Source organism: Diadema antillarum, unplaced genomic scaffold, assembly GCF_040938485.1.
Source record: "Diadema antillarum isolate AM-2024a unplaced genomic scaffold, OU_Dant_1.0 seq00001820_RagTag, whole genome shotgun sequence".
Lineage (NCBI taxonomy): Eukaryota > Metazoa > Echinodermata > Echinoidea > Diadematoida > Diadematidae > Diadema > Diadema antillarum.
Genome location: NW_027272495.1, coordinates 80,116 through 107,500, shown reverse-complemented (window position 1 = coordinate 107,500; position 27,385 = coordinate 80,116). Strand labels below are relative to the sequence as shown.

The 27,385-nt window shown below is 40.6% G+C and overlaps 1 protein-coding gene across 1 annotated transcript; it reads left to right on the top strand.

The window, feature by feature from the left end:
* The first annotated feature begins 7,433 nt into the window (after positions 1-7,433).
* Positions 7,434-11,965, top strand: LOC139712555 (sodium-dependent phosphate transport protein 2B-like). The gene is made up of 6 exons (XM_071624367.1): positions 7,434-7,487; positions 8,086-8,233; positions 8,719-8,994; positions 9,491-9,795; positions 10,379-10,520; positions 11,010-11,965. The coding sequence occupies exons 1-6, from the start codon at positions 7,434-7,436 to the stop codon at positions 11,963-11,965; spliced, it is 1,881 nt and encodes a 626-aa protein (XP_071480468.1).
* Positions 11,966-27,385: the final 15,420 nt, after the last annotated feature.

The window sequence follows — 27,385 nt, the reverse complement described above, 5'->3', positions numbered from 1 at the left end:
TTCAATACAATATGGTCGAAGTTGATTTTCCTATACAGTTTGCATAAGGCAACAATGTCAATCTTATATAGTTTTTTTTCGAAATAAGATGTTAATAAGAAATGTGTGCAAAGATATAAACGAACTTGATAGCGAGAGAGAGGGAGAAAACTATCGTGTTTAAAAATAGGGAGTAGAACACGGATGACATCACAACACGTCACCACAACAGTAATTTCAAGATGACCATACAACAGTTTGTGCATCATGGCGCATTGTGCATGATTGCATTTTGACGGGCTTAGGCCCACATAATACCCCTTCAACAGAGCGCTTTGTCATCGGTCTTTCGTCAGAAGGAGAGGGTTTTTTTCTTCTTCTTCTTCTTTTTCGTGCCGTCACACCCTAACGGGCATCGTATCACAGTCATCGTATCACACGGCTGATCATCCCGTGAAAGAACTAACGTGGCTTTTTGCTCGTCGGTCATCTCGTGAGGATCGTTTTAATGTTGTTGTTGTTGTTGTTGTTGTTGTTGTGTTTTTATCACAGGCTTACGGTCATATATCTAATATGCTTCTTTATCAATATTTTGGCAACGTATGAATATACCATTCACTTGTTATATGCCTCCGCCACGAGGTGTGGCCGGAGGTATTATGATTTCGGGTTGTCCGTCCTTCCGTCCGTCCTTTGTCCGTAATCAGCGTAATTTAAGAACCGTTTGAGTGTCTCACTTCCCGGAGGTATTCTAATGAAACATGGCATATATCATGTACTGTATGTATGAATGGACGAAATGTGCCTATCAGACTTTGCTTGCGCATTCTCAAGATCAAAGGTCAAAGGTCAAGGTTAATTACTTAGAATTTCACTATTTCACCCATATCTATAAATGCCTCAAGTCTTTTTTCCTTGAAATTTAGTGTATATACATGCATCTGGACCAGATAAATAATCGCAAGGGAAAATTTGGGGCCATGGAGTCGAAGGTCGAAGGTCAGATAAAATGCTTAAATTTCACCCTTTTCTCTATATTTCAGAAATGGTTCAAGGTATATCTTCATGGTACTAGCACATAATATGCATATTCTCCCTGGCAGTGATTCTCATGGGACTTTTGGGGTCATTGGTCAAACGTCAAGGGTGAAAGGTTAATGTCAAATTCCCAAAGTTTTAATATTTCCCCCATGGATCTAAATGCAATGCCTAAAGATATTTTCTTGAAACTTAGTGTACTTATTACATGGTATACATGTATTACCAGATAGAGTACAGTAAGTATTTTCTAGGAAAGTTTTGGGCCATGGGATCAATGGTCAAAGGTCAAGTGAAAATAGTAAATTGCACCTTATTTTTCCCTCCGTATCTGAAATGGCTCTAGGTATCGTCTCGAAATTTCATACATATGCACATGACAGTGATTCTCTTGGGAATGTTTGGGTCATAAGGTCAAAGGCCAGGACAAGATGCTAAAATTCGACAATTCAATACTGAAATTACAGCTTTTCTCTATGCCTTTGAGCTTACTCTATACATTAACTTAATAAGTCTAGGTATATACATGCATTTCTGCATAATGCCTCTGTGGGAGAGCTTTAGACCATGGCGTCAGTCAAGTGAAAACGCTAAAATCCCCTATAATACCTGCTGCCTGAAACAATTTAGCCATCATACATCCAAATTAAACCTAGTTCAAGGAAAGTAAGCATTCAATGCATTTGTGACGAACACGTCATTTCGATTTTTTGTGCCAACTATGTGAAATTGTCATCTCACACTGTCAAGCAAGACGTCCTCTAAACCTATTGGAAGAACCATGCATTGTGGCGGATGAATACCAGTGGCCATAGCGACATTTCTAGTTTTCTTTTTTTTTTTCTTCTAAATACGTCAATGTTCAGTAATGCTATTCTACCTTTGATTGGTACATTAAAAGTGTCCAGCAGCCTTGCAGAACATACTGATGCATTATTCCTTTCTTGACGCATTGACCCTGCATGGATCCTTAAAAACGCTCCGCAATGAAAGATTGAAAAAAATAAAATAAAGCAAATATTTATCCCGAAGTACCGCTCGTACCATTTTTTTTTTCTCTCTCCTCCCTCTTTTGCAAATATACAAGGTGTTATTTGACAGAGTTTCCAAAGTACACGGATATTCAAACACAACACAAAGTGATGAAAGGTTGTAAAGTTAGGGGGAAAAATCAAAATAATGATGCTCCCATTCATTATAACTTGACATGAGATGCGACAAAGAAAAAAAAAATGATAATCTTGCATTTGATTGGTTAAGATCTCATTCTTCATGGCGTTCACATGGTGCGCTGAACCAGTGAAAGGTATTGCACTCATGGCGATCACATGCACACAAACCGCGCCCCCTGCTCCACAAGCTCGGCACACTGTTGACCTCCATCCTTGGACTCATTAACATGACTATAGAGCAAGGGGTGGGGCTACAGAAAAAAAAAGTCCAAAGGTGCCCCACTTCCCATAAGCTTTTGAACCAGGATCCATTGTTTAAGAAGAGAACAAAATGTGTCTCGACAAAATTTTTTAACGCCATTCCCGTCCGTGCCGAATTCTTGCAGGGAGGACGTCCCGGAGCCTTGTTAGACCAGGCACATTCCTTCAAACTCAACAAACATTCCCCTGTCCCCTTCAATGTCATTGACAGGGGTTTTGAAAAATTTTTATAGCCTACCATCCCTAATCACAATTATCGTATTCGGACTCCTCACGTGTTGTCTGGTGACAGGTCCTTTTGTAGCTGCAAGTCATTACCTGTGTGAATATTAAGCGTTTGCACCAGACTTTGTTTCTGAATCAACAGTAATCATGGTAAGTCGACCGTAATTTCATATCATAAAGCATATTTTGCTATGACCATTATTGATGGTGTGCTATATTGACACAAAATGCCCAATAATTTATTCGATACTGGGATTTTAATTGTCAAATTTGAGAGGTGGTCGGGTTTGTAATTTGTCACCAACTCCACGGGGAGCGTCGCGTGCTATCGAACTTCGCGCCATATATGCTATTCGTAATTACAAAAAAAAAAAAAAAAGGTTTCATGGTGTCACATTGCTACTAGGACCTGGACTGAAAGGAGAAAAGTTGTTCCGCCTTGAAGATACATGTAGATGCATGCTTTCATGAAAAATGATATGGAAAGAGTTATTCCTCTCACAATAATGTGAAAGATACATTATATACGTGACACTTGAAGCGCCATCGCATTACAAGTCATCTATGGGGTAAATTCCCTTTTGACTTTGGAGTGTCATTGAAAGTAATATAGTTGATCACTTAATAACACAGTGACGGAGAGATCTAATCCTATTGCCCAAAATGAAAATTACAAATATTTTAAGCATTCATTCCGGTGTGCAAAACGTTGCTACTACAGTATTACAACAAGAAAGCTTGGAGCATGATTGTTTAGATGCGTGCAAGCTGGATTTAAAAGGCTGAGTGTGTACAGCAAGTGCTGATGGACGGGATAGCTTCATGCAAGATTCACGTGGAAAAGGTAAAAAGCCTATTCATAAATTCCAAAAGCTTAAGTGGGTATATCTCATAAAATGGCCTGAAGATTATGCGACCAAACAACTCTGCCATGTCTGTAAGCGCGGTTTTCGTTGAGTTGCGGTACAATCGAACTTGTTTGATTTTTTTCGGAGACTTTTTCCAGTCTACGTGCGGCTGGTCCCGGAGACGTTTCCGTGACGTCTTGGCGACGTCTCCATTACTTGCGGCCACGTCGCGGCGGGAGACTTATTTTGTCCCCAACGTCTTCGAAGATTGCGGAAACCCTCTGTGACCTTCCGGCTACGATGTCGAGTAGTCGTGGAGACGTCTCCGCAACTGAGAAGACGTCCCGGAGAAGTCCCGAGAATTCCGGAAGAAAAAGTTGCCAACTTGTTTTGAGACGTCTCGGGCGCAATTCGTGGTGACAGCGCAAGCCTGTTTTCTGTTTTGTTTTGCTTGTCTGTCTGTTTGTTTGTTTGTTTGTTTTTGACAAGTTAGTCACTATAGTCTTATCCCAGTATATTTGTATATAGCTTTCTGTGTCAGGTGCCAGCAAAGGGATTTGTTCATAAACAGTATGAAACGCCGCGACTGATCGGCATTCGGGGCGACGTCTCCCCCAGTGGCGTGAGATATGCCCTTTCGGCAGCCCATTGAACCTGACAAAAATTCGTACTTGTCCATACGAGCCCATTTAAGAATTTCAAAGACACATCATGGAAATAATGCATTCAAGCTGCCACCTGTTTGATGCATTAAATGATTTTGGTTTTTGTTCTGTGCTGGAGACCGCTCAGCACGATATTCGCATGCGCTGGGGTATAGAGTGCTTCCAACTTCCGTGAGCCCAGTGAGCACGGGGTAGTTTTGTTTCAAGAACAAGCATCCACCAATGTTCCAGACTGTCATTGTTTGAAAGTCAGTGGTGTATTCAGTACACTGTACAAAGATTGCGTCTAATGTGTGTGGGATTGTTTGTATGTGTGTAAGGGCATTCAACATCATCATTGAAAAAAACATGCGGTGTGGGTTAATTGTAAGGACTCATTTATTTTCGTTGCAGTGAGGTCCGTGAGGGTGAGGGGGGGGGGGGTATGCCATTAGGCTGTTTATTCATTCTTCATGTTTTAACAGATTTGGACAATACAGAAAGCACACATGCCTATAGCATATCTGCTGATTGCAACGTTGAAACAAGTGTTTTGGCATGAAACATATACCTCTATTTGCCCTTCTCTTGCTGCTAGAATGGTGGATATTATCAACTTAGCAGAATTTTAAGAGAGCAATTCAGGAATACCCTGGTAATGTTATGGTCACACTGTGTTCCCGGCGGTCATGGCAGGCACGTTTGGCCAAAATGTAGCGCACCATAAGGCGGTTCGCAGTTCCACTTTGCGCATGAGCAGAAGAAAGGTCATTCTTTGTTTGGACATGTTCACAGAATTCCATAATACTTGTTACGTAAAGCTTGTGCATTGCCCATGACTTGAATAGCTTACGCTAAAAAAAGAGAGTGTAATGCCCCTAATCGAGTGAAAAAGAAGAAAGGTCATTCGGACCAATGTGTCCATGCATGAGCTAACTCCGAACTAAACTGGCTTATTGGTGGCAGTGATTGGTAGGTGGATTATTCCCCCCCTCCCCCCTTCGTCTCTTGCTCGATCCAGTCCTCGCTTCAGTGAACGTGTAGCTGTCAGAAGCCGTTAATTCTCATGGCGTCTGGCCATGTTGTCAAGACTGCGCACATTTTCTCGACGCGTCCCGCTATGAACCACCTCAAAGTGTTTTGTTCCGGCCTATTTAGTGCTGCCACGTATTGTTGCATTCATCCTGTTTTATTACTGCCAAAAAGATTTCTCAGTAGTACTGTGATTGCGGTGGAGATTTTTTTTTTGACTATTTAAAAATCGGTCACGGCACCCACTGCAATCACGGCCTGCACGTGCGTCCATACCGTCCCACCGCGTTGTCTCACGTCCATCCCGTTTTGTCCACGACGGAGTGAAACGTGACAGCCGTGGCCGCCAGGAACATGGCGTAAACCTAGAAAGGTTTGTGTTGGGGCTCCTCCGGAAGAAATGATTTGTGAGAAAATAGATTCGATATGATACACATGCAGAGTTCCCTACTGAGCTGCTGTCAGCTGGCATCCCACCAGACTCAAGTTTATGTCCCCCATCCTACAGCGCCCCCCCCCCCCCATCACATCACACGATGACAACGCCCTTTTTTAACGCTTTTACCATTCCTGTTATAGAACCTAACATTATTTTTATTCCAATTCGAGTGCGGATTACTGAAGTATTTGCCTAAGGTTTCAATACCTACTCAGACTCGCAAGCATCTTAAGTTAGCTTTAATAGTTTTCCACTATTGACTCAAAGTGTTGTCTAATGCCATTCAGAGTTTAATGCGGGAAAACAACAGCTTGGCTTTCATCTGCTGGAATGTTATTATGAACTTTGTTTCGGTAATGCGTCTAATAAACTATTAATCCTTTACGTTGAATACTTGAATATTTAGTTTGGCAGGTGTTCCTCACCACCTTTTTTAACTCTATGACTTTCCATGTTCTGGACACTCGCTACACAGACACACGCACACACAGACTCACACTTTGCCGCTCTTTTTTTTTTTCTCTCTTGGACACTCAATCTCGCAGTAAAAAGCGCGCGGGCACGCACGCACGCACGCACGCACATCTTCTCTTCTATCTTTTTCCGTGGCGTCATCCGTGGAAAAGAAAAATGGATTCGGTCGACAACGAGGGTATGCCCAAAGAGCTTATCATGAGTGAGAAAAAATTCCTTGGGTATAAAATCGCGGTCATTTGATAATCTTGAGTTACGGAACTTATTTGCAAACTCGTTTCTTTTTTCTTCCAGCCGGAGAAAAAGGACATACACCAGGCAGAGAATGGCCATGCAGGAAGTAAGAAGAAAGAGGAAGCGAAGGATGATCCTTGGGAAGTGGCCCTCGAAGAACTCGACCCAGGCACAAAATTCAGCGGTAAGGCGATATCCGTAAAGCTCTGCATAATCGTGTATTCTTGTGTGTGTGTGTGTGTGTGTGTGTGTGTGTGTGTGCGTGTGTGCGTGCGTGCGAATGTGCATACCTACGTGTCCGGATGCGCTAATGTAATAACAGGTATGAGTGTATAGGCTTTAACACGATTCAGTGGCGGATCCAGAGGGTTGCGCAACCGGCGCACGCCCCCCCCCCCTTTATTTTTCGTTAACAACAAAAGAAATAAAAAGAAAATAATGAAATGAAACCCGGAAGTGGCACCAGAAATATTAGTCACGCCCCCCCCCCCCCTAGCTAATTTCAATGTTTACTATCAGATCACAAGTAAAACAGCTACAACCCCAGGAATAGCTACGTGTATACACATTCCTGTCGCTGTACACAAATGTCACGACCCTTGCACGGAGTCTGGTCGGGCCAAGGAGGTTCGAGAAATGGAGTCACAACAGTCTTATTCGCTTTGATCCCATGCTCGAAGCCGCCACTCAAAAATATTTGAAGTGTGTGTCAAACTGGATCTGCCGCTCAGATGCGAAGACAATGGTAAAGGCACGGGGGTGCGCGAATAGAAATTGCTCAAATATTGCTGAAATCGAATGTACGTGATTGTACGCTAATCTGACATATCAATTCATAAAGAACTATACTTGAAGATGATACCATATTAGTTTCATTTTGCGGAAATAGGGAGAAAAGTGATAAAACCGGCTTTCCATGAGGGTAAAATTTCAAACACTTTCACAAAATACAGCTCAGATTTACACTTTTGCACATATTTTCGAACGGAATTGACTTTTGTTTTATATGCTTTATCATTAGGTGAAATTGCATTGCATTTGATATATAAACGAGCAGCATTTACCCGATATTACGTTAGCGTTAAAAATGAATCTTCAGATTGCTCAGAAAGATGGCAGCTTCAAGCATCAAACATCAAAGGCACAAATGCACCTGTGGCATTCTTTTGTCCATCCATAGAAAACAGACAGCTGATTGAATAATTATAGTCAGTTGTAACTCCATCTCTCGAACCTCCTTGGTCGAGCTACCTCACGAACTTTTTTTGATACGGCAATTTTTTTTTTCCTTCTTCTTCTTCAGTATAGTTCGGTAACTCGTGACAGAGGTCTTCACTGACTACCTAAAGACTCTGTCGATCACATTAAATTGTAATGATTCATTAGCTATATTTCCCACTGAACGGGGAGGGGGAGGGATGTGGATGTGAGATGAGCTAGATGTAATGTGGTGGTGGGGGGGGGGCTCGCATTGCTCGTTACTGTATGATTCACCTATAGATGGCGCTGTTCGTATTCTTTGCGTCTCATTGAAGGCGGTCTTTACTCGACATGGAATTTCTGTACTGACTTTGAATTTTCGGTATTTGTCTGGTTTGATGTCATGTGGTGTCTAATTTCACTTCTTCTGTCTGTTTGTTTTGTCCAAACATGTGTTTTGCATGAGCTGTTGTTCTTATGCCCAATTTATGCCTTTTGTTTTTCTCTCTCTTTACCGTTGTCACTGCTCGCATTCCCAGTTGCGCTGCTACGAACTAGCTTTCGCTACCAGATGGAAAGACCGAGAGTACGCGGAAGCAATCAGCTGTGACAGTCCCCGCACTCGAACTCCTGTCCCCGTATCTCGCTTTCATGTGTGGACGGCGGCGCTGATTGGCTGGCGCAGAAGCAAATTTGCACGCGGCACGCTCAACTACTAATACCCGCCGCGTCGTGCTTGCTAAAGCTCACTTTAGTCTCTACAGTACGTCACTACCGGCAACATCATACCTCATTATATATCAGTTGCCATTGGGCTTGTCGATGATTGGTCGTCACCTCACCATTACGATCGTTCTTTTAAAGTCTTCCTTAATCTAGTCTTGCATTTACTATCTAAAATATTTTGATTTCTAAGATCTTAATATAGGCTGGGAGAGGAGAAGAGCAGGGGTTCAATCGTTTTGTCATGAGGCTATACTTACTACTAAGACGAGTAGAGACTTCTGAATAATCATTCAACTGTTTTGGTGTTTGTTTGTGTTTTTTTTTTTACTTTATTTGTTTTCTGTTGTCGGAGAGGTTGAAATCATATCACTGCATATTTATGCATACAATACAGCAATTGATAATACATTGTTGTTTTTTGTTTCATGTCGTTTCTATCGCAACAGAAAGAACGACAAGGGGCAAAGTCAAGTTCGTGCTCTGGACGCTCTGCAGGATTGTGCTCCTCCTGGGCCTCCTTTACCTCTTCATCTGTGCCCTCGACTTTCTGGCCACCGCCTTCCGTCTCCTCGGCGGCGAAGCGGCCGGTGAGGTACTGCAGAACAGCGAGCTGCTCCAGAATCCAGTTTGCGGCCTGATGATCGGCGTGCTCGTTACCGTGCTCGTGCAGAGCTCCAGCACGTCGACGTCGATCGTGGTCTCCATGACGTCGGCCGGCATTCGTAAGTGTCCAGTCTATAGCTCAGCTTTCTTGACAGTGTAGTTATCCCTTCGAATTGTTTAGTTTACCATAACAACAAACTGACGTAGACACAAGACAGGCGAGTATTCAGTTTACCATCAAAAACCTGATTTAAACACAAGACAGGTAAGTATTACTGTATCTCAAAATAAATGTTGAGAAATAACCAACCGCATACAGTATGATATTCGGCAAGTCAGTTTTTATTAGACAGGAAAATTGAAATATTTCAACGAAGATTGTGCTTGACATTAGTTCGTATTTTCCCAAGAACTTACGAGACAGCCATGCAGATGAACTGTATAATTATGTCAACACACATTGTCTCGAAGAGTGGTATATCTCATTATTATTATAAAAAAATGATTCAAGTTCCTTGAGCACTACAAGTATATAAGTAACTCTAAGGAAATAAGGAGAAAAATTATCGTTTGGGTAATAATGCTTGCTTTCTCTCTATGATTATCCCCCTCTAGTAAACGTAAAACTGGCCATACCAATCATCATGGGTGCCAACATTGGTACCTCTGTCACGAACACGATCGTCTCGCTGGGCCAAGCGAAGAAGAAGGATGAATTCCGGCGAGCCTTCGGCGGCGCCACCGTCCACGACATGTTCAACTGGCTGGCCGTGCTCATCCTGCTGCCGCTCGAGGTCATCTGCCAGCCGCTCTTCCGTCTCACCGACGCCATCGTGAAAGGAGCCAACATAGAGCAGAATAACGTAAAGATCGAAATTCTGAAGGTCATCACGAAGCCCTTCACCAACTGGGTCATCCAGGTAGGTGTTAAAGGGGATTGCTTGTAACTGATCAGTGGGAATGCTAGGGGACGATTGTTCCGATTCTTGTGGGATTCATTTACGAGTACATTATAATATATCTATTGTTGTGTGATTTTTTTTTTACTTCAGAATGGTCTCATATTCAAGTAATGTGCAGTTTAGTGTTTCCAGGTTAGCATGTCTGTACAGTGACGGGGCATTAAACTGCACATTACTTGAATATGAGACAGTTCTTAAGCAAATAATTTTAACACTTCAATAGATATGTGATGTACTCTTAAATGATTCCCACAAGAATTGGAACAATCATCCCCCAGCATTCCCACTGATTCCCACTGTTACACCGAGTACGGTATGGGCAACGGTCCGAGTTTTTGCTATGATGCGCCAAAAGGAACCATGCCTTGTTCTGTTACGATATCACATCCCCGCTAATAATTTTTATTACAAAATTAATCTTCTACTGTTGATTTCGTTGCTCTTGATTTTGACGTAAGAATGACATTTCATTGTTTTTGTTTTTTTACCGAATGACTGATTCCTTTTTAACATAAATCCTTTTTTGTTTTGTTTGAACCAGATCGACAAAAAAGCCATTACCAAGCTCGCTGAGAATGAGAATCTCACGGACATTCGACTTCTCGAGACGTGCGAGGTTCCATCCGTCCCGATGCAGGCTGATGACGTCACGGGTGTCATGACAACTACCGAGCCCCCAGAGTGTAAGTTGCGTTATTTCTTACTTTTACCGCTCTCGCTTCTTTCCTAGGCTAAAGACCAATATGTGCTGTCAATCGTGACGCAATTAGAGCAGAGACAGATTTCGGTGGCTGTCGGTCAGTTGTTAGGTAAAGGGGTTGTTATAGCAATGACGGCATGTGGAAAACTTCTCAACAACATTTCAGATACTGCTGCTTTCGAAAATGAAACGCTAAAAACAAAATACCATGCCTGGTACACAACTGGTTTTGTCATTTCACTATTTGGTTCCGAAGTAAAAATACAGACTATTGGCTGCAATCACAAACCCAGAGTGGCAGGTACAAAATCTCTGGAGATCTTTTGAGCAACGGGTCGCTGTTTGACCTTACGTTGGCTGGAATTGTTATACCCACAATCATTTTTGGTAAAGTCGCATTTAAGTCATCAGCACATCTCAATTCCTTATCTGGATGGCAATGCACAGAAATCCACATTATGTTTGTCTGCAGGTGACTGGCATTGGTTCGCCTACTCTGGACTCACCGACACTCAAGCCGGAATCATCATGCTCATCTTCGCTCTCGCCCTCCTCTGCATCTGCCTCATCTGCATTGTCAAGCTCCTCCACTCCATGCTTAGAGGTAGCATCGCCCTGGTCATCAAGAAGTTCGTCAACGCCGATTTCCCCGGCTATCTGGCTTTCCTCACCGGCTACGTCGCAATCATTATCGGCGCCGCCTGCACGTTTATCGTCCAGAGTAGCTCCATCTTCACCTCCGCCATCACACCCCTTGTCGGCATCGGTGTCATTAATATCGAGCGCATGTATCCACTCACCCTGGGCGCGAACATCGGGACTACCGCCACGGGTATTATCGCCGCGCTGCCGAACGAAGGGAAGGATCTCGCCAACGCTCTTCAGGTTGCCCTCTCCCACTTCTTCTTCAACATCTTTGGCATCATCATCTGGTATCCACTGCCTTTCATGCGCGTCGTTCCCATAACGATGGCGCGAGTTCTTGGAAACACGACGGCAAAGTACCGCTGGTTCGCCATCTTCTACCTTCTCCTGATGTTCTTCGCTGTTCCCGCCCTCACCTTTGGACTCTCCGTTGCCGGGGACATCTATCTTTTCGTCTTTGGCGGCATCATCCTTTTCACGGTGCTCATCATCGTCATCATCAACGTCCTCCAGCACAAGGCCCCACGCGTCTTGCCACCCGTCTTGAGAAATTGGGACTTCCTGCCGTGGTGGATGCACTCGCTAAAGCCGCTCGACTACGTCTTCGGCTGTCGGTATTGTCGACACAAGTACGCAAGTGATGACGAGCAACGAATCGTGGCCAACGGAAACTCGGGCTTTGAGAAAAGGCAGAATGGATTCGACGGTCGAGAGATGGGCTATGTCAATAAGGCGTTGGATTATGATGCCAAAGCTAATGGGGAATTTGATTCACCGCTGTGAAGCTCTTCCAGCTGACTCTCATGAACTTTCTTTTAAAAAAATCCAGGGTAATGATGCTGCAGTGGATTCTTTAAAAAAAAAACGGATCTTTTCCAATGATCTCTTTATCCCACCCGAAGATAAAAAGTGTTTTTTAACCCACGAGATTGCAATATGTATCTTGCTTAATAGTACAGTTTATGCTTTTTGTCTGTTTTCCCCTATCAACTGGTTTCAGTCTAACGAATCATTGTTCTTTCTTAATCAAAGGCTGAGAAAAAAAATTCCCCTTTTCTCACAACGACTTATAAATACAAAATAGTGGCAGTGAATCGCCATTCTGATTCCAGTCTGAAAGCGGTCATTGGAACTAAAATATCTACATGAGATACCAGTTATCACAAAACAATCAAGCAACTTGGTAGATTGTGGTGTTGTCATAGTAATTATAGTGCTGATCTAATTGTTTCTTCTTCTTCTTTTTTTCTTTTCTTTTAAGAAATGGGGCTTTAGATCCATAGCCATAAACCTATATGACCGACTTGCATAATCAGACTTTACGGGCGTAGATCAGCGATTATTTTCTATGCTTTCAATTTGGTAGTTTCCGGAAATGATGAATTAATGATATCTCATATTGGAGATCTGAAATATAGAACCACATTAAAAGTTAAACTTGAACAAGGAACACAATGTAATGTAATTATAGACGTTTGATGCATAATCAGACGGTGGCTACCAACATGATTACGCATGGCTGTATTGACCTATCGATTTCTTATGTATAACGAGTACAGTAGAGCATTTAACTTCGTGAGAGAAAAGTCGTAATGAACGGTATGTTGAACTATGTTGAAATGTGGCTACATTTCAAAGTCCGTCTGATGATTAGAGTTGGTCTCTACTTGAGGTTGTATTCCACTTACTTTACATCATGTATCCAAGATAATACCCCGTGTGTAAAAAATAGACTTATCACTGACTCTTAGAAATAGTTTTATAAACCTATTATTCTGTATTCGAATTGCGCATATCCCAGTACTAAAATAATGTCTTCATTGTTTATGTACGTGTATATAAATGTCTGAAAGCAGCTATTCTATAGGTAAGATACAATCCATACGACGTGTATATCTTATGCTGAAGAGGCTTACATGATAACTGAGGCTTTATCTTTTGCTAAATGGCCTGCTGACACCATTGTCTTACGTGATTTTTATATCTAATCAAATCAATTTAAATCAAACCTGCCCCTCTGCTTGCGAAATTTATCAGATTTCGCAGTTTTTGCCCTGGGTTCCTCCCAAAGTAATGCAGCTATCAGTGGCGTCTGTATTAGACGGCAAAATGATGATCGTGCTCTATTTTATACTCCCAGGTTGAATGTAAAACAATTCAAATGATCGAAGTCGATGTTATGACAGTAACTGTTTTACATTCACAACAAGAAGTATTTTTTCTTAAATTCATTACAAATGACTATCAAATAAGTGAGCGCATGAGACGAGCACTGATGTGCGACTTAACACCGTCCAATAGTCTCGTTTGAAATGTTTTATAAAAGTGATTGGTTAGCTTGGTATAAGAGTTTTCTCGTTTCTTGAAATTTCTCAAATAAGTCTTACTCGCGGCCCTATTTACAAGCACTAGCTGTTTCAGAGGGGTTCCAGTTTTAATTTGGTTTGTCATAATATGTACACGTATACGTTGTTGTTGTTGTTGTTGCATATTGTTGTTCCTTTTACTGTGTCCTTAATGTATACTTATTGTTTTTAGTGCAAAATACTGTAGACTGGAAAAAAAAAACCAAATAGAGGTTATGATACCCCATGGACATGTATTTTGCTGCATTACGCTCCCGTCATTAGTTCAATCATTATTACAGACACACACGACTTGAATTTTACTTCGTTCTTACATTATTTTGTTAATTGATACTGGTCTCTGAAGTAGACTTGCACGTTCCTGTTTATCCTACCAACGTACTTGTACATCTTCAAAATATCTATGAAAATTTTGTCATCTGCAGATGTTACACACAATAAGAATGGACATTGACATTTGAGGCAACACTTCAACTCTTTCCAATCCAGTGATCAGTGAAAAATCTAGGTCCTTTAGTGTAAATCCCATATACTAGTAGTATTTTTATCATCAAAATGGGCTTCTAGATTACAATAATGCAATCATCAACTAATCATAATGTCATTTCATATATTATCTACTTTAATCCATATCATAATATATCTGGTTGGTGTTTTAATGTGTACTGGAAACTGCAGGGTGTGCGTTATTTCATTCTTGTTTGAAATCTTTGATCACGAATGGTTTGAGTCCGTTGCTTGTAGTTATATAATGTTGAGAGGAAAACAGTATAGAAACTCAGTCAATATAGGCCTACTTTGTTCGCTTTCTTGCAAGATTTATCTGAATTTCTGTTTCGTCCAAATTGACTACAATGACAGTATGCTATATTTGCAGGCATTTTCAGGTAATTTACCAACTGATCCGTACATAAATATCATACAAATATCATAATATATCTTCCGATAGAGGTCAATGGCTTTACCATGTACACCATTGCCTGTATTCTTCCACTGAGAGTTGATAGCAACGTGTTACGGACAGATGACCTGCATTTCCAGTCGTTTCAAGAAATGTATTATTCTATTCGATTAAATTGATTTCAGCATTATTATTCGGAAAATACATCAACTTTGGACTTCAGTTTATTGATAGTGGACATGATTTCAGCTTCAAATGTAAGATAGAAATTTAATATTTATTGAAATAAGAAGCAAGGTCGATTTATTAATAAAAACTGGCTGGTGTCCAAACTTTTTATTTGAAGCGTTTTTATCATTTTTTCTTACTATATTCACATGTAATTCGTTGCAATAAGCTTTGATTCATAACCTCCTTTTCTTGTGGCACAAAATGCGCCTGGTTGATAACGTTATCTAACTATTGCTAGTCAACTGGGACGAAACACGTGAGGGATCGGCATCATTCTCCCGTTCATTCGTTCGTGTGGATATATGGATGGATCACTTCATCGGGTTAGCATCCTGCTCTTTACGATGTAAGACTGAAGTTGGGATCTTTTGATTTACATCCACAAGTCTTGATTCTCTCACGCACCATGAGACCTCACGTTAAAGGGGAAATCCAGTCCAAATAAGTCAGTCTGATTAAAAAAAGAAAAAAATGAGTTCATATAGCATAATTGTGATCAAAATTGGGTAAAAATAAAGAAGTTGCGATATTTTGAAGTTTCGCTATTTTTTTCAGGGAAACATGTCTTGATCGGTAAATATGAATATGCAAATGAAAAAGTGAGCATGTCGTCCCCTCATAACTTGCCATATAGTTGTACATAAAACTGTGAAATGTCATGCTTTTCTTTCAAACGCAATTATTCCCGAGGCTCAAATCCTCATAATTATATCTAAATTTATACTATTCTGAAGTTGTTCTACCAGGAATAACACTTGCTTCGGACTTCAATGACAGAAACATTGAAATTTCGTCACGTCATTTTTTGTACACGATCAATGGAAATGTGAGGGTATAACATGGTTAGCTCACTCATTTCCATATCCACTGTACACACTGCGCGCGCACACACACACACACGAACAAACAAACAAGTGAAATGCAGCTGAGCGAAGACGAGACGTCATTGGTACAGATTATACACTGACGTCCGTCCTGGGGGTGTTTCATCAACGTTGGTCAGCGCTGACAATTTCAGCAAAATCCTTGGTTTTGATTGGCTGAGAGGCTCTGGTCACTGACTGTTACTATGGTGATTGTCAGCGCTGACTAACGTTGATGAAACATGTGTTAATAAACAAATAACTTTAGGCGTTTGGGCAAAATAAAGGACTGGTCACGTGATTATAGCTCTCAGCCTTGATTATGAACTCTATAGTGCATATTAAACAGGCGTATATAAACAGTAAGAAATTATGCCCGACGAGGTAATTTATAATACGTTGTTTTTATTCTTGTACAAAGTGTACTAGGAGCCACATTCTCCCAACCGTTTCCTCGCTCCGCTCGTTCGCTAAATCTCACGCCTATAGCTGCTCTCTGCATATTATATTTGCGTCTCTTTGATGTTAGACGAGACTTGATAGGCTCAAGATCCATAGTACCCGTCTTTGAGCATCGATTGAGAGTCATGCTATTCTTGATTATTAGGAGCTAAATACGTAGATGAATAAACTCCCCCTTTGTTTTGCCTTCCACGAAAGGTGAAAGTCACTATACCAATGGCTGATACTTAGCTTCTGTCGGGTTTATCCGTCGGGATGGACTGTTAGCTGCATTATGAAAAAAAAAATAGAAAAGAAAAAAGGTCAGCTCTTACTGATTATTACCCATGCAGTTATGAAAGGAGGTCACCATGGTCACCATATAGCGTTCGTGTGTTTGCCTGATTCCTGGAGGAACTGGAGTCATTTTTGTTTCAATTCCTGCATGTGCTATGTAAATTGTTCACTGATTGTAATCAGGCAGGTGGGTCAGATTCCCACCTTCCTGCTCATAATATAATTTTATGGGAAAATACGTTAAAGGTTACTCAGTTACACGGTTACTCAGGTTAATTAGCCAGCATGAATTACACTCTCGAGTACACTAGATCGACCTCAGCAAAACACAGAACAACAACAAAGACACATACAAAACTAAACAAAAGAAGACATACCTTTATACCACTATCTTTATAACACAAAATCCCAGCACAAAAGAAACCTCTAATCAAGAAATGAATTTCATTATAGACGGGATAACTGTTCTATCGAGAGTGTAATACACGTACTGCAAATGTAGCAGTATGAATTGCTAATAGCTACACAGCAGTTTGATCTGATTAAGGCGACGGGTATTATTCTGACTATACTGAGTATTCGATCTTACAGAGGGGACTGTAAAACCTACAAGACAGTGACGTCCGTCAATGTCATAGTACTTTTCAACTCTAAACAAAGCAACTGTGCTGTGCATAAGGGTTGGTATGTATTACTGCTTATAAGTTAATGGGAGTTATATAACATAATGTGTTAAAGACAGCTCACTAGTGTATTTTAATTTCTAGCAATTGAAAGTCACGAAAGTAACGGCAGATATGGAGTCAATATCATGTGCATCTATAGTCCGACGTCCATAGTAACCAAAACTGCATAAAGGTAAAAATTCTCTACATAAATTATAGTTGGTAATTTTATGTATCATGGTGCAACAATGCGTCCATTTCTTTGTTTGTGTGTTTCGTATTTATTCATGGCACGAATACCTTGATAACTAAGTTACCTTATTAATAGGTCGTCGAGCTAGCATAATAACACTGACATGTAGTAGTATTCAACATTCAACTACAGTCTGTTTGCGGCAAGCGTGTGATTTGCACAGCATGTCCTTAAACCCGACGACAGAGGGCGATCATCTCGAAAGAGTGTGGCGTCGCTTTGTAAGGCACTGCAACGGTTAGAATGCCTGTGCCCTGTTTCTTCAAAGTCGGTGATTTGCTGTGTTTTTGTTTGTTTGTTTGTTTGTTTGTTTGTTTGTTTGTTTGTTTGTTTGTTTTTACACAAAACTTATGGCTATTCTCATCGTTCAGAAACTGAATTTGATAGGATTGTAATTACATCAAGCAAGATTTGTTGCTATTGCTGCTAACTCTAGGGCAAACCCTCGACTGTCGGGAATATAAATTATTCTATTCGATTCCCGGCGGACACCAATTTTTCAACTCTTGCACTTTTCCGAAAAGGAGGAACAGTGAGAGGAAAATGATGTCAAAGCTACGCACTGATTTCTTCTTCCTTTCTCATATCTCACAATATATATATTATATATCTGTTTGTTGGAAGGAAAAAAAAGGATGTATACAAATACCAGTTGTGTGAGTGAGCCTATAATAACAATGCTGTGATATTGAGTATCCCGTCGTCATTTCTTCTTCTTCTTCTTCTTCTTCTTCTTCTTCTTCTTCTTCTCTTCTTTTTTCTCATTCGTTTCCAGGAAGTTGTTGTTTGATTGAACAAACTTTGGACAAAAAGGCAAACCAATACTAAACTTCAGAGGGAAGAGGGAATGATATCCAAAGATGTGGATTGAACGAATGCAGCAATATTAGTGGAAAAACAAATAAACGAATAATGAGAAAATTGAACAATCCTTTCGAAAGTTATGGACACATATATAAAGCCTCGGTGCGGTCACTGCGAGCAACGATGTAGAGAAGATATCAAGAAAAGTCCACAAAAATGTTATCCTTATACGAGGAGTACATAGTTATATTCCCTCGACGTGTTACTAGTATTGACATTATGTTAAGATAAACATTATTCCCCCTGCTTTCTGAAACAGGTTAGTCAAAATAAATGTTCGTTTTTTATTATACTACAAACATGAAAATATGTTGAATTCTCTTTATATTTTTATATCGTTGTTTTGCAGGCTGTGACGTCGCTACCTGTCGTAATCTTCTCATTCACTCATGGCGCAAACGCTTTAAAAATTCATAAATTTTGAGCGGATTGTTTGAATTTCCTCAAACTTCACTGTTGTGTAATAGAGTTACATTTACTCAGTCCACATATCTATCATCATAGCCTCCCACTTTAAATCGAAACCAAAACTTTCTTTCAGGCCGCCGTCGCCCTTAGGAGACAGTGCTTGTACATCATTCTCAACCCACGTAACCATGAGGGATAGCAAACAGTTGCTAGCCTTTTTCTTTGTTCTGAAATAAGTTTGTGTTTAGTTTTCTCCTTCCGTTTCGCTTGTTTTTTCTCTGTGCCGAAAACGGCAGAACCCTTTTTATTGTTCCAGTTTACCAAAAGAATTATACTAATAATGATAATGGTGATGATGATGATGATGATGATGATGATAATTATAATGACGATAATAATGATGATTATGATGATGATGATGGTGGTGATGATAAAAATAATAATAATAACAATAATAATAATAATAATAATGAACATCATCATCACCATCATCATAATCATAGGGTGATGAAACTGTTCTAACCTTAATATTTCTTACATATAATTATTGACCCCGAAGTCGAATAGACAGTCGCAACATTGCCATCTTGAATCATTGCTCCGTTTCCTTTTAGGTTTCACTTTTTTTTTCACAGTTTGTTCAGTAGTCAGAAAATCTTTAAAAGTACCCGATGGTCTATTAGACTCGGAGAATAAGGTCAAGGCGTATCCGGGCACTTACCCCCTGGGCAACTACCCTCCGGATAACTACCACCCGGATAATTACCCCCCAGGTCTATCCCCCCCCCCCCCCCCCCCCCCAGGGCAACCACCCCCCGGACAACTACCCTCCTTCATAGGGCAATCACCCTCCAGGGCCATTACCCCCTATAGGACAACTTAATACCACCCGGTCATCTACCCTCCTAGGGCAACTATACCCCCAAGGGCAATTACCCCTAGGACATCTACCCCCCGGATAACTACCCCCTGGGTAATTACCCCCTGGATCATTACTCCCCGGACAACTACCCCCCAGATAACTACCACCCGGATAACTACTCCCTGGGTAACTACCCCCCGGATAACTACCCCCAGGATAACTATACCCCCCGGATAACTACCCCCAGAATAACTACCACTCGGATAACTACCCCCCGGATAACTACCCCCCGGATAACTACCCCCAGGATAACTACCACCCGGATTACCACCCCGAGATACCCCCCCCCCGCCCCCTCCTGATACTTACCCACTGGACAACCCTCCCTCCCCCCCCCCCCCCGAAAGTTACTATACACCCGTTGTAATTTCTCCATAAGTTCATAACACCATATCAGAAGACTAAGCTCATGTAGGCCCTACATTAATGCACCTTTCTCTTACACTGTCATCATTTACTCTTTTGGCTTGTCATTTTCTACCATTATAACACATTAGACGATAAACATAAGAAAAGGAGAGTTGATTTCACTGCAATTCATATTCCCTTAACTTTAGCGAGGGACCCTTCGATATAAAGCCATAGTTTCTGATAGGATCCGGGCACGGTTTTATGAAAGTTATCAGTCCTGACAAGCTGTCAGTTCCACACAATTACCAATCGTTGTAGGTCGATCAAAGCAGGTCCATGGTAACAAGTCAGTGACTCGAGCTTATCTATCAAGCAGAACCCATGGTTTTATTGAAATTATTAGAGACTAACAAGATGTCGTAACTGGCAACTTTTATCGAACGGTGCCCTAATCTGTAAAATTATAGCTTATTTTACATACAAGTGGAATTGTGCTAGTTTTCAAATTGAATGTTGTCGACACTTTAAGGGGAAATCCAGTTCAAATATAAGCTAGTCTGATTAGAAAGAGTAAAATATTACGAGTTTAACGGTATTTCTTTTCTTTTTTTTTCTTTTTTTTACAAAACACCCCTAGTTGTTAACGAAGTCTTTTGTCCTGCTTCCTTTTTTTGAATATATCTATATAGAGAGTTGTAGTTGACAGAATCCTTTTTACATTAGGGCTGCTCTGTTTTATCCCGGCCATTTTAAGACTATTTTTTTTTTCAAAAAAACTTGAATCCTTCTTGGAATAACATGCTCTTTAATAGTTCGTAAGGGGTTTCTAATTATCTCACTCAAAAGATGTTAAAAACCTGAAGTTAGGTCTCGACCAAAACCAGACGATATGAAAAAAATGTTTGTTTGTTTTTTCAATTCAAATAGCAAACGTTGTTCGAAAATGACAATGAGAGACGTAATTTTCTAGGGGGGGGGGTTATTGCAAGAGGGGTGATTGTTTGGAGCCTAATTTTAATAAGGAGTAATTGTCAAGGGAGGTAATGCTCTGCGGTGATCATACCAAGGATGTGACAATCTCTTCCCGCATCCTTGATATATAGTTGTTAATGCCCAATGATGCAGCAGGGCAATTCTGAAATGAGCGTTAACGGTATAATAGTAAAACAGATAGAAAATTGATGAAACAATGCAAAGAAAGCAAATTAAGACAGAGACGAAGTACACAAATAAAGATACAGTGTACTCCCGTTACAACGAACACGGTTATAACGAAATTTCATAATAACGAAGCAAAACGTCTGGTCCCAAAATTATCGCCATTAAAAGTCTATGGTACAAAATTCGCTTATAACGAAGACGGTTATAACAAAATTTTCGTTACTACGAAGTCTTTTCTGAGCGCCACTGACAAAGAAAAACAAAAGAAATGTGCTCCGTTACAACGAAATGCGGATCGCATTCAAAAATGCAGAGCGAAACAAGCATTTTTATAGCGTCTCTGCATGCATGAGCGAACGCTTCACATCATTGTATTATGTTCACTCCGTGTATCACGCACAGTTTCCAAGGGGAACTTGCGTTATTGTAATACAATAATCTGAATTCAGATAAGGTTTGTTTCATTGTTCCGAAGTCCTTTGATACAAAACACATAGATTCTGATACAACTAAATGCCCGTAATAGTTCGGAAATGAAATATTAAGCACATTTTGGCGTTATTCCAAAGGTTCGTTAATCCGGTAATAAAATATGGTTCTTATTCCTATTCTTGTACGGTTCGTTAGTCCAAAAATGATAGGAATTCAAAACGTTCGTTAATCGGTACATTACAAAAAGAATCGTTAATCCATGGTGGAAAAAGGTGAGTACACCAACAAAACTGAAGAATTGCAATCCTTATAATCGTCTTAAGATAAATAAATCTTCGAAATAACTAACCTTTCTCGTTTTTTTTCATTAACAAACTTTCTTCGGAATAACGAACCTTATTTCATCTTCGGATGAAAAAGCTTTCGGAACAACGGACTTTCTGAATAGTGAACCTTTCTCATTTTTTGGATTTATAATTAACCTTCAGAATGACTAACCTCATTCCATTTTCAGATCAACGAACCTTCGGAAAATGAACAATATATTATTTTAATCTAAATTATGAACTTTCGGAGTAATGATTCTTCGGAAATGCGAACCTTCAGATAAACAAACCATCGGAATCCCGGGAATGGCGAAACTTCGGAATAAGGAGCCTTCGGAGTAACGTAGTTAAGTAAGAAAAGAACCTTTGGAATAGCGAACTGTAACCAAATCCTACACCGTCATTTTCTACACATGTGTGACAACACAAATAACTTTATGCTCTTTTTAAAATGTAATATTTAAACGAAATTAAAAAGGTACTCTCCCATTTCACATAGCTTTCCAGCGTATGATGAGGATTCAACAAACAGAAATTTATTTTTATGCGTGGTTTCCTTCTTTTCGTTGGCAATATACATTGCATATCATATTTTCGTTATAACGAAAAAAAAACAAACAAAAAACTACCGGTCCTGGGCATTTCGTCATAACGGGAGTGCACTACACATGAACACACACGAGATAAATCCCTTGTAATGAGAGAAAGAGGAAAGGTGAGTAATGAATGACAGGAATAGACTACCTTCACGGTACATGGACAGAGAAAAGGGAAGAGGAAGATGATGGGTCAAAACCAGGGCACGTGAGGCATGAGATATAAGCTCCTCAAAATAAAGAAGTGTTACATGGAGTTGTGGTAAACAATAGACGATTGTGGTTAAAAAAGATATCGCAAAAAGTGAAGTGTAACATTTCTTCAAAATGTCTTTAGTTCAATGGTAAAGGCATTCAAACTTAAAACTTCTTTTGTACTACTATCAAGAGAAATCCGAATCAGTAAAAGAAAATACAGATTTAGCGAAAATAGTTTTGGTTAAAGGCATTGGCATTTACTGGATTACCGGGTAGGATATGCAGGGACAGTTTCGTTTTGGATGAACATAGACTCAAAATACAGATGGGAGAAATTAAGCTTGTACATAAATCGTCCTAAATGCAAACGATACAAATCGTAAATCCTTAAGATGTTGTTTTCATAAGATGAAGTATCAATATGGCATCTCTGTGATTCCTGGCAAATGATACAAAGAACTTCGTTTCCTGTAGTAATAATATTCTTTTTATTAAAAGTAAGAGTGGGGGGGGGGGGGGGCAATGACCCGGGAGGTAGTTATCCAGGGGGTAATTGACGTGGTGCACTGCCCTGGGGGTAATTTTCCTTTTGATGGTTATATAGTGGAGGGGGAGTTGTAGGCCTACTTTTTATCCGGGGTAATCATCTATGGGAAGTTATCGGAGGGGGTATAGTTATCGGGTGGAAGTTATCTGGGGTCTAGTTATCGGAGGAGGGGGTAGCTAACCTGGGGATAATTATCCTGGTGGTAATTATCTGGGGGGTAGTTATCCGGAGGGTAATTATCCGGGGGGTAATTATCCGGGGGGTATTTATCCGGGGGGGGGGGGGGGTAGTTATCCGGGGGGTAGTTATCCCGGGGGTAGTTACCCAGGGGGTAGTTCTCTGGGGGGGGGGGGGTAGTTACACAGGGGGTAGTACTCCGGGGGGGGGGGGGGTAGTTATCCAGAGGGTAGTTCTCCGGGGGTAGTTACCCAGGGGGTAGTTCTCCGGGGGGTAGTTATCCAGGGGGTAGTTATCCGGGGGGGGGGGGGTAGTTATCCAGGGGTAGTTATCCGAGGGGTAGTTATCCAGGGGGTAGTTTGCCTAAGGGGGAATTGCCATGGGGGGTGATTGCCCTATGAGGGTAGTTGTCCGGGGGTAGTTGTCCTAGGGGGTAATTACCCCGGAGGGTAATTGCCCTAGGAGGGTAGTTGTCGGGGGGGGGGGGGTAGTTGCCCTAGGGGGAATTTTCCTGGGGGTAATTATCCGGGTGGCAGTTATCCGGCCAGGGGGTAGTGTTCCTAGACCCGGTCAAGGACTATATTGTATTAATCTCGAGATCACTGGTTCGAGTAAGAATTTTCTCCTTGTCTTGTCTTTCATAGGGCACTTAAAGCTGGTATAGGTGCCTGCTAACAAACACTCGTTGTTTTCTTACGGGGAAATCTAAAAAAACAACAACAAATAACCCAAAAAATCCAAATCTCAAAATCTATGATCAAAATTCTAGTGAAACCTCTAGGCCCACTACAGGACTGGTATTCAATGTACGCGTAATGTCATACTCCGCTACACCGGTAGTAGTCATTCTTCTTCTTTAAAAATGAAGAGCGACCTCTCGCAAGTTTATGCGTTTAGTTTTGTCTCATCTCCGTGTTTGGTACCATCTACGCAATGCATGAATGGCATGGCACCACTAGCTAGCACCACGTACCAGTGTTTCTGCACTGCATCCCACGACATGCAGCAGCCAGCTTTTTCTGTGATGCAACTGCTGCTGGCAATTGAGAGCTAGGTAGTTGTTCAAGGAACTGGAAAACAGCGACATACACTCGACGAACTAATGTTACAGCTTGGATACGTTTAAGTGGAATAGATCGACCTTTCCTCATCTACCCCTTTGAAACAGGAATCTACGTCTTGTAGGGTTCTAGAGCCTTTTGGTACAAAGGTGAGTAAATTTTCGATATTGTCGTGATTTCGCCGTTTTACCCGTTATTTTTGCTCTTGGCAACTGAAACTCCACTGTCTGCTGGAGTTGGTTACAGCGGCGCGGCGTGGATGAGGTGTGTCGCGGCGGTTGCTCCGGTAGTCAGTCGGTACCAATCGTTCGTTATGTGTGCTGCGCCGCGGCGCCAAGTGTCCCACTAGCACTAAGCTACTCACGAACTTTGGAGGTGCTGCTAGTGGATCAGATATTAGTATTTACTCTGTTCCATTTTGGTGGAAGCGGATGTTCTAGTAAATACGCTTTATATGAATAGCTAAAGGAGTGCGTGTCATAGTCAGAGGGATTTTTATTTGAAATGATAAAAAGGCAGACGTTGTGTACAATGTACATGTTCAAAGTTCAAGCGGTTGTTGGTATTATAAATGGTGGAACCAACCAGGGGCGGTAGCCAAACAACGGCCGCGGTTCATACCCCACCTGTCCATGTGCGGCCGCGGGTTGTCTCTCGGCTGGCTGCAGATGTACAAATGTAGGAGTGTTTCCGGTACATTACTCATTTTAGTAATTACTAATTGCAGCTGTGAGCTGTGTTTCATTTTCGAGATTCGAGCTATGTTAAAGTAGAACCTAACTAACGCCAACAGAACGGCAAGATAATTCATTTCATGGGATACAAATTAGGAGAGTAGAAAATTTGATTTAAGGGGAAGGTAGTCATGAATAGTATTCAAATAAAATACTAGAGTCGAGTCCATGACTATAGCTGTGGGTTGAGGTGAGGATTCAGCTTTTCAATGTCTTGCGAGGTAGATATATTTAGAATCCTTTTTATGAAATGTTAAGAGCATTCAAGTCTTTTTTGAAAAGGCTGAGGTATCCAAAAACAAAGTAAAACAAAGTAAAACAAAGTGATTCTTAAATAAAAGGTGGGTCCCACCTTTCATTAGAATCACTTAAAATACTTTGGATAACGGTATACATATCTCAGCCATTTCAAAGCCACTTTTGCTCAAACGAACTTTGAATTCTTCTTAGAATTAAAAGGTTTCTCATTATCTAAAAAAATACAAATACGAATAAATCGTCCAAAAATGATGGAAACCTGTAGCCCCATTACAACCAAAACTTTATTAATCATCCCAACGTCCCAACGTTTAATCTTCAGTTTGACATCTAATTTATTTGTTTATTTATTTATTCAGTTTTCTGTACCCAGGGTAGCCCCATCATTTGTTTATACACTGTTTAGTATTCTAGGGGGCCCTGCACCAGAAAGACAAAGTAGTTAAAGGACAAGTTCATTTTCATAGACATGTGGGTTGAGTGAAATTAGTAGAACACATCAGTGAGAGTTTGAGCAAAATCGGACAATCCGTTCAAAAGTTATGAATTTTTGAAGTTTCTGCTCAGTCACGGCTGAATGAAAAGACTACTATAGCTTGTGATGTCACATGAGTACAACGATATAAAGAAAGAATAAAGAAAATTCAACATATTGCCATTTTTCTCGCATAACAAAAGAACACTCGACTTCTCTCTTTCGGAAGGCGGGGGGAATAATATTACCCTTAACATACGTCAGTAGCAAGTCGAAGAAATGTGCACTTTATTCAAAAAGTAAAGTTTTGTGAAATTATCTTTTTATTTTCCTTATATAGTTGTACGCATGTGACATCATACACTGTAGTAGTCTTCTCTTCCAGCAGTGACTGCGCAGATACTCAAAATTTCGTAACTTTTGAACGGATTGTTCTAATTTTCCTCAAACTTTCACTGATGTGTTCTACTAATATTGCTGCATTCTCTCAATCCTTATGTATATGAAGGTGGACTTGTCCTTTAATTCAACATGCAGTACACAATGTAACAAATCAAGGATATCCCTTTTTACATCAGTGTGATAGTGTGTTTTGTGTTGGATACTTGGCGCCTTTGGGATAAGGACAAGTCACCATTAGGCACTAGGCACCATCTCAGTGGCCAAGTGCCTATTAATTTCACCTCAGTCAGATATCAACAGCAATTTTTTTAGTGAGTTTGGAACACTGTCAAATCAGGTGCCAACCTGGACAGAAAAATCTGTCTGACCAGAGGAATTTTTATCATTTTTTGACATGTACGGCTCTCCTCTTAGGGGATTCTATGAAGCCAGATGTGAACATATATCCCTGATGAAAAGATACAGACGATCTTTTGGTCATGTGCCAACCATGAGTGGTGTTTCTCACCTGTTTCTCACCTCTTTCTGCAATTGTTGAGTAGTAAATATTTGTACCATTTGAAAACTTGCAAAGTTGTTTTTATTTCAGGTACTTGTAGTAACCCTCAGAGCTGTTATCTTGCTTGTAGTGTATTTATGGGACTTCCTGCCCTCAATTACATAGGGTTTCAGTCTGCATACATTGCCCACATAATTCCAATATTCTGGGCCAATTCTTGATTGAGAAAACACTGGGATATTTGTCAATTCTTCAGCAGATTAAAACCCAGTATTAAACTAGAATTGATTTTGTTTTTTCCCCCAGAAAATTGGTCTATATGTACTTTTCTATAAAAATCAATGTAATTCTGTGTTTTCAAGAAAATCCATTATGATTTGTCCCTCTCCTATGATTCATTTATAAGTGGCCCCAGAATCTTTTGACCTACATCCTGTCCCATGGAGTCAAAATAATGAGGCCTTACGTAGAGCTTTCGACCCCAGCAGAATCTTTGTCAAGAGGCTAGGCAAAGTTCCAATGTACAGAACAATACAACTGAAGTTACATTGTCCAACAATAGTTTTACAAGTAACAGCGTAAAACAGAAAAATTACTACTGGTAGTCTAGTATGGACAACATATTAAACATTTACAGCTGTCTGGGAGGGGCCCCTAGTGACACAGAAGAAAGACTTCAGAAATATAAAGCAGTTGTGTTTAAATGATCATCACTGACTAGCAACATTTTAATAGCAGCTCTTGATTGATTGCATCCCAATCGTACTTTCAGGTC

Excerpts from the sequence above, each read along its gene's own strand:
- LOC139712555 (XM_071624367.1), top strand. The coding sequence starts at position 7,434 with ATGAATCTTCAGATTGCTCAGAAAGATGGCAGCTTCAAGCATCAAACA. Across the intron at positions 8,995-9,490 it reads CATGACGTCGGCCGGCATTC|TAAACGTAAAACTGGCCATA; the intron begins GTAAGTGTCCAG and ends ATCCCCCTCTAG. Across the intron at positions 9,796-10,378 it reads TCACCAACTGGGTCATCCAG|ATCGACAAAAAAGCCATTAC; the intron begins GTAGGTGTTAAA and ends TGTTTGAACCAG.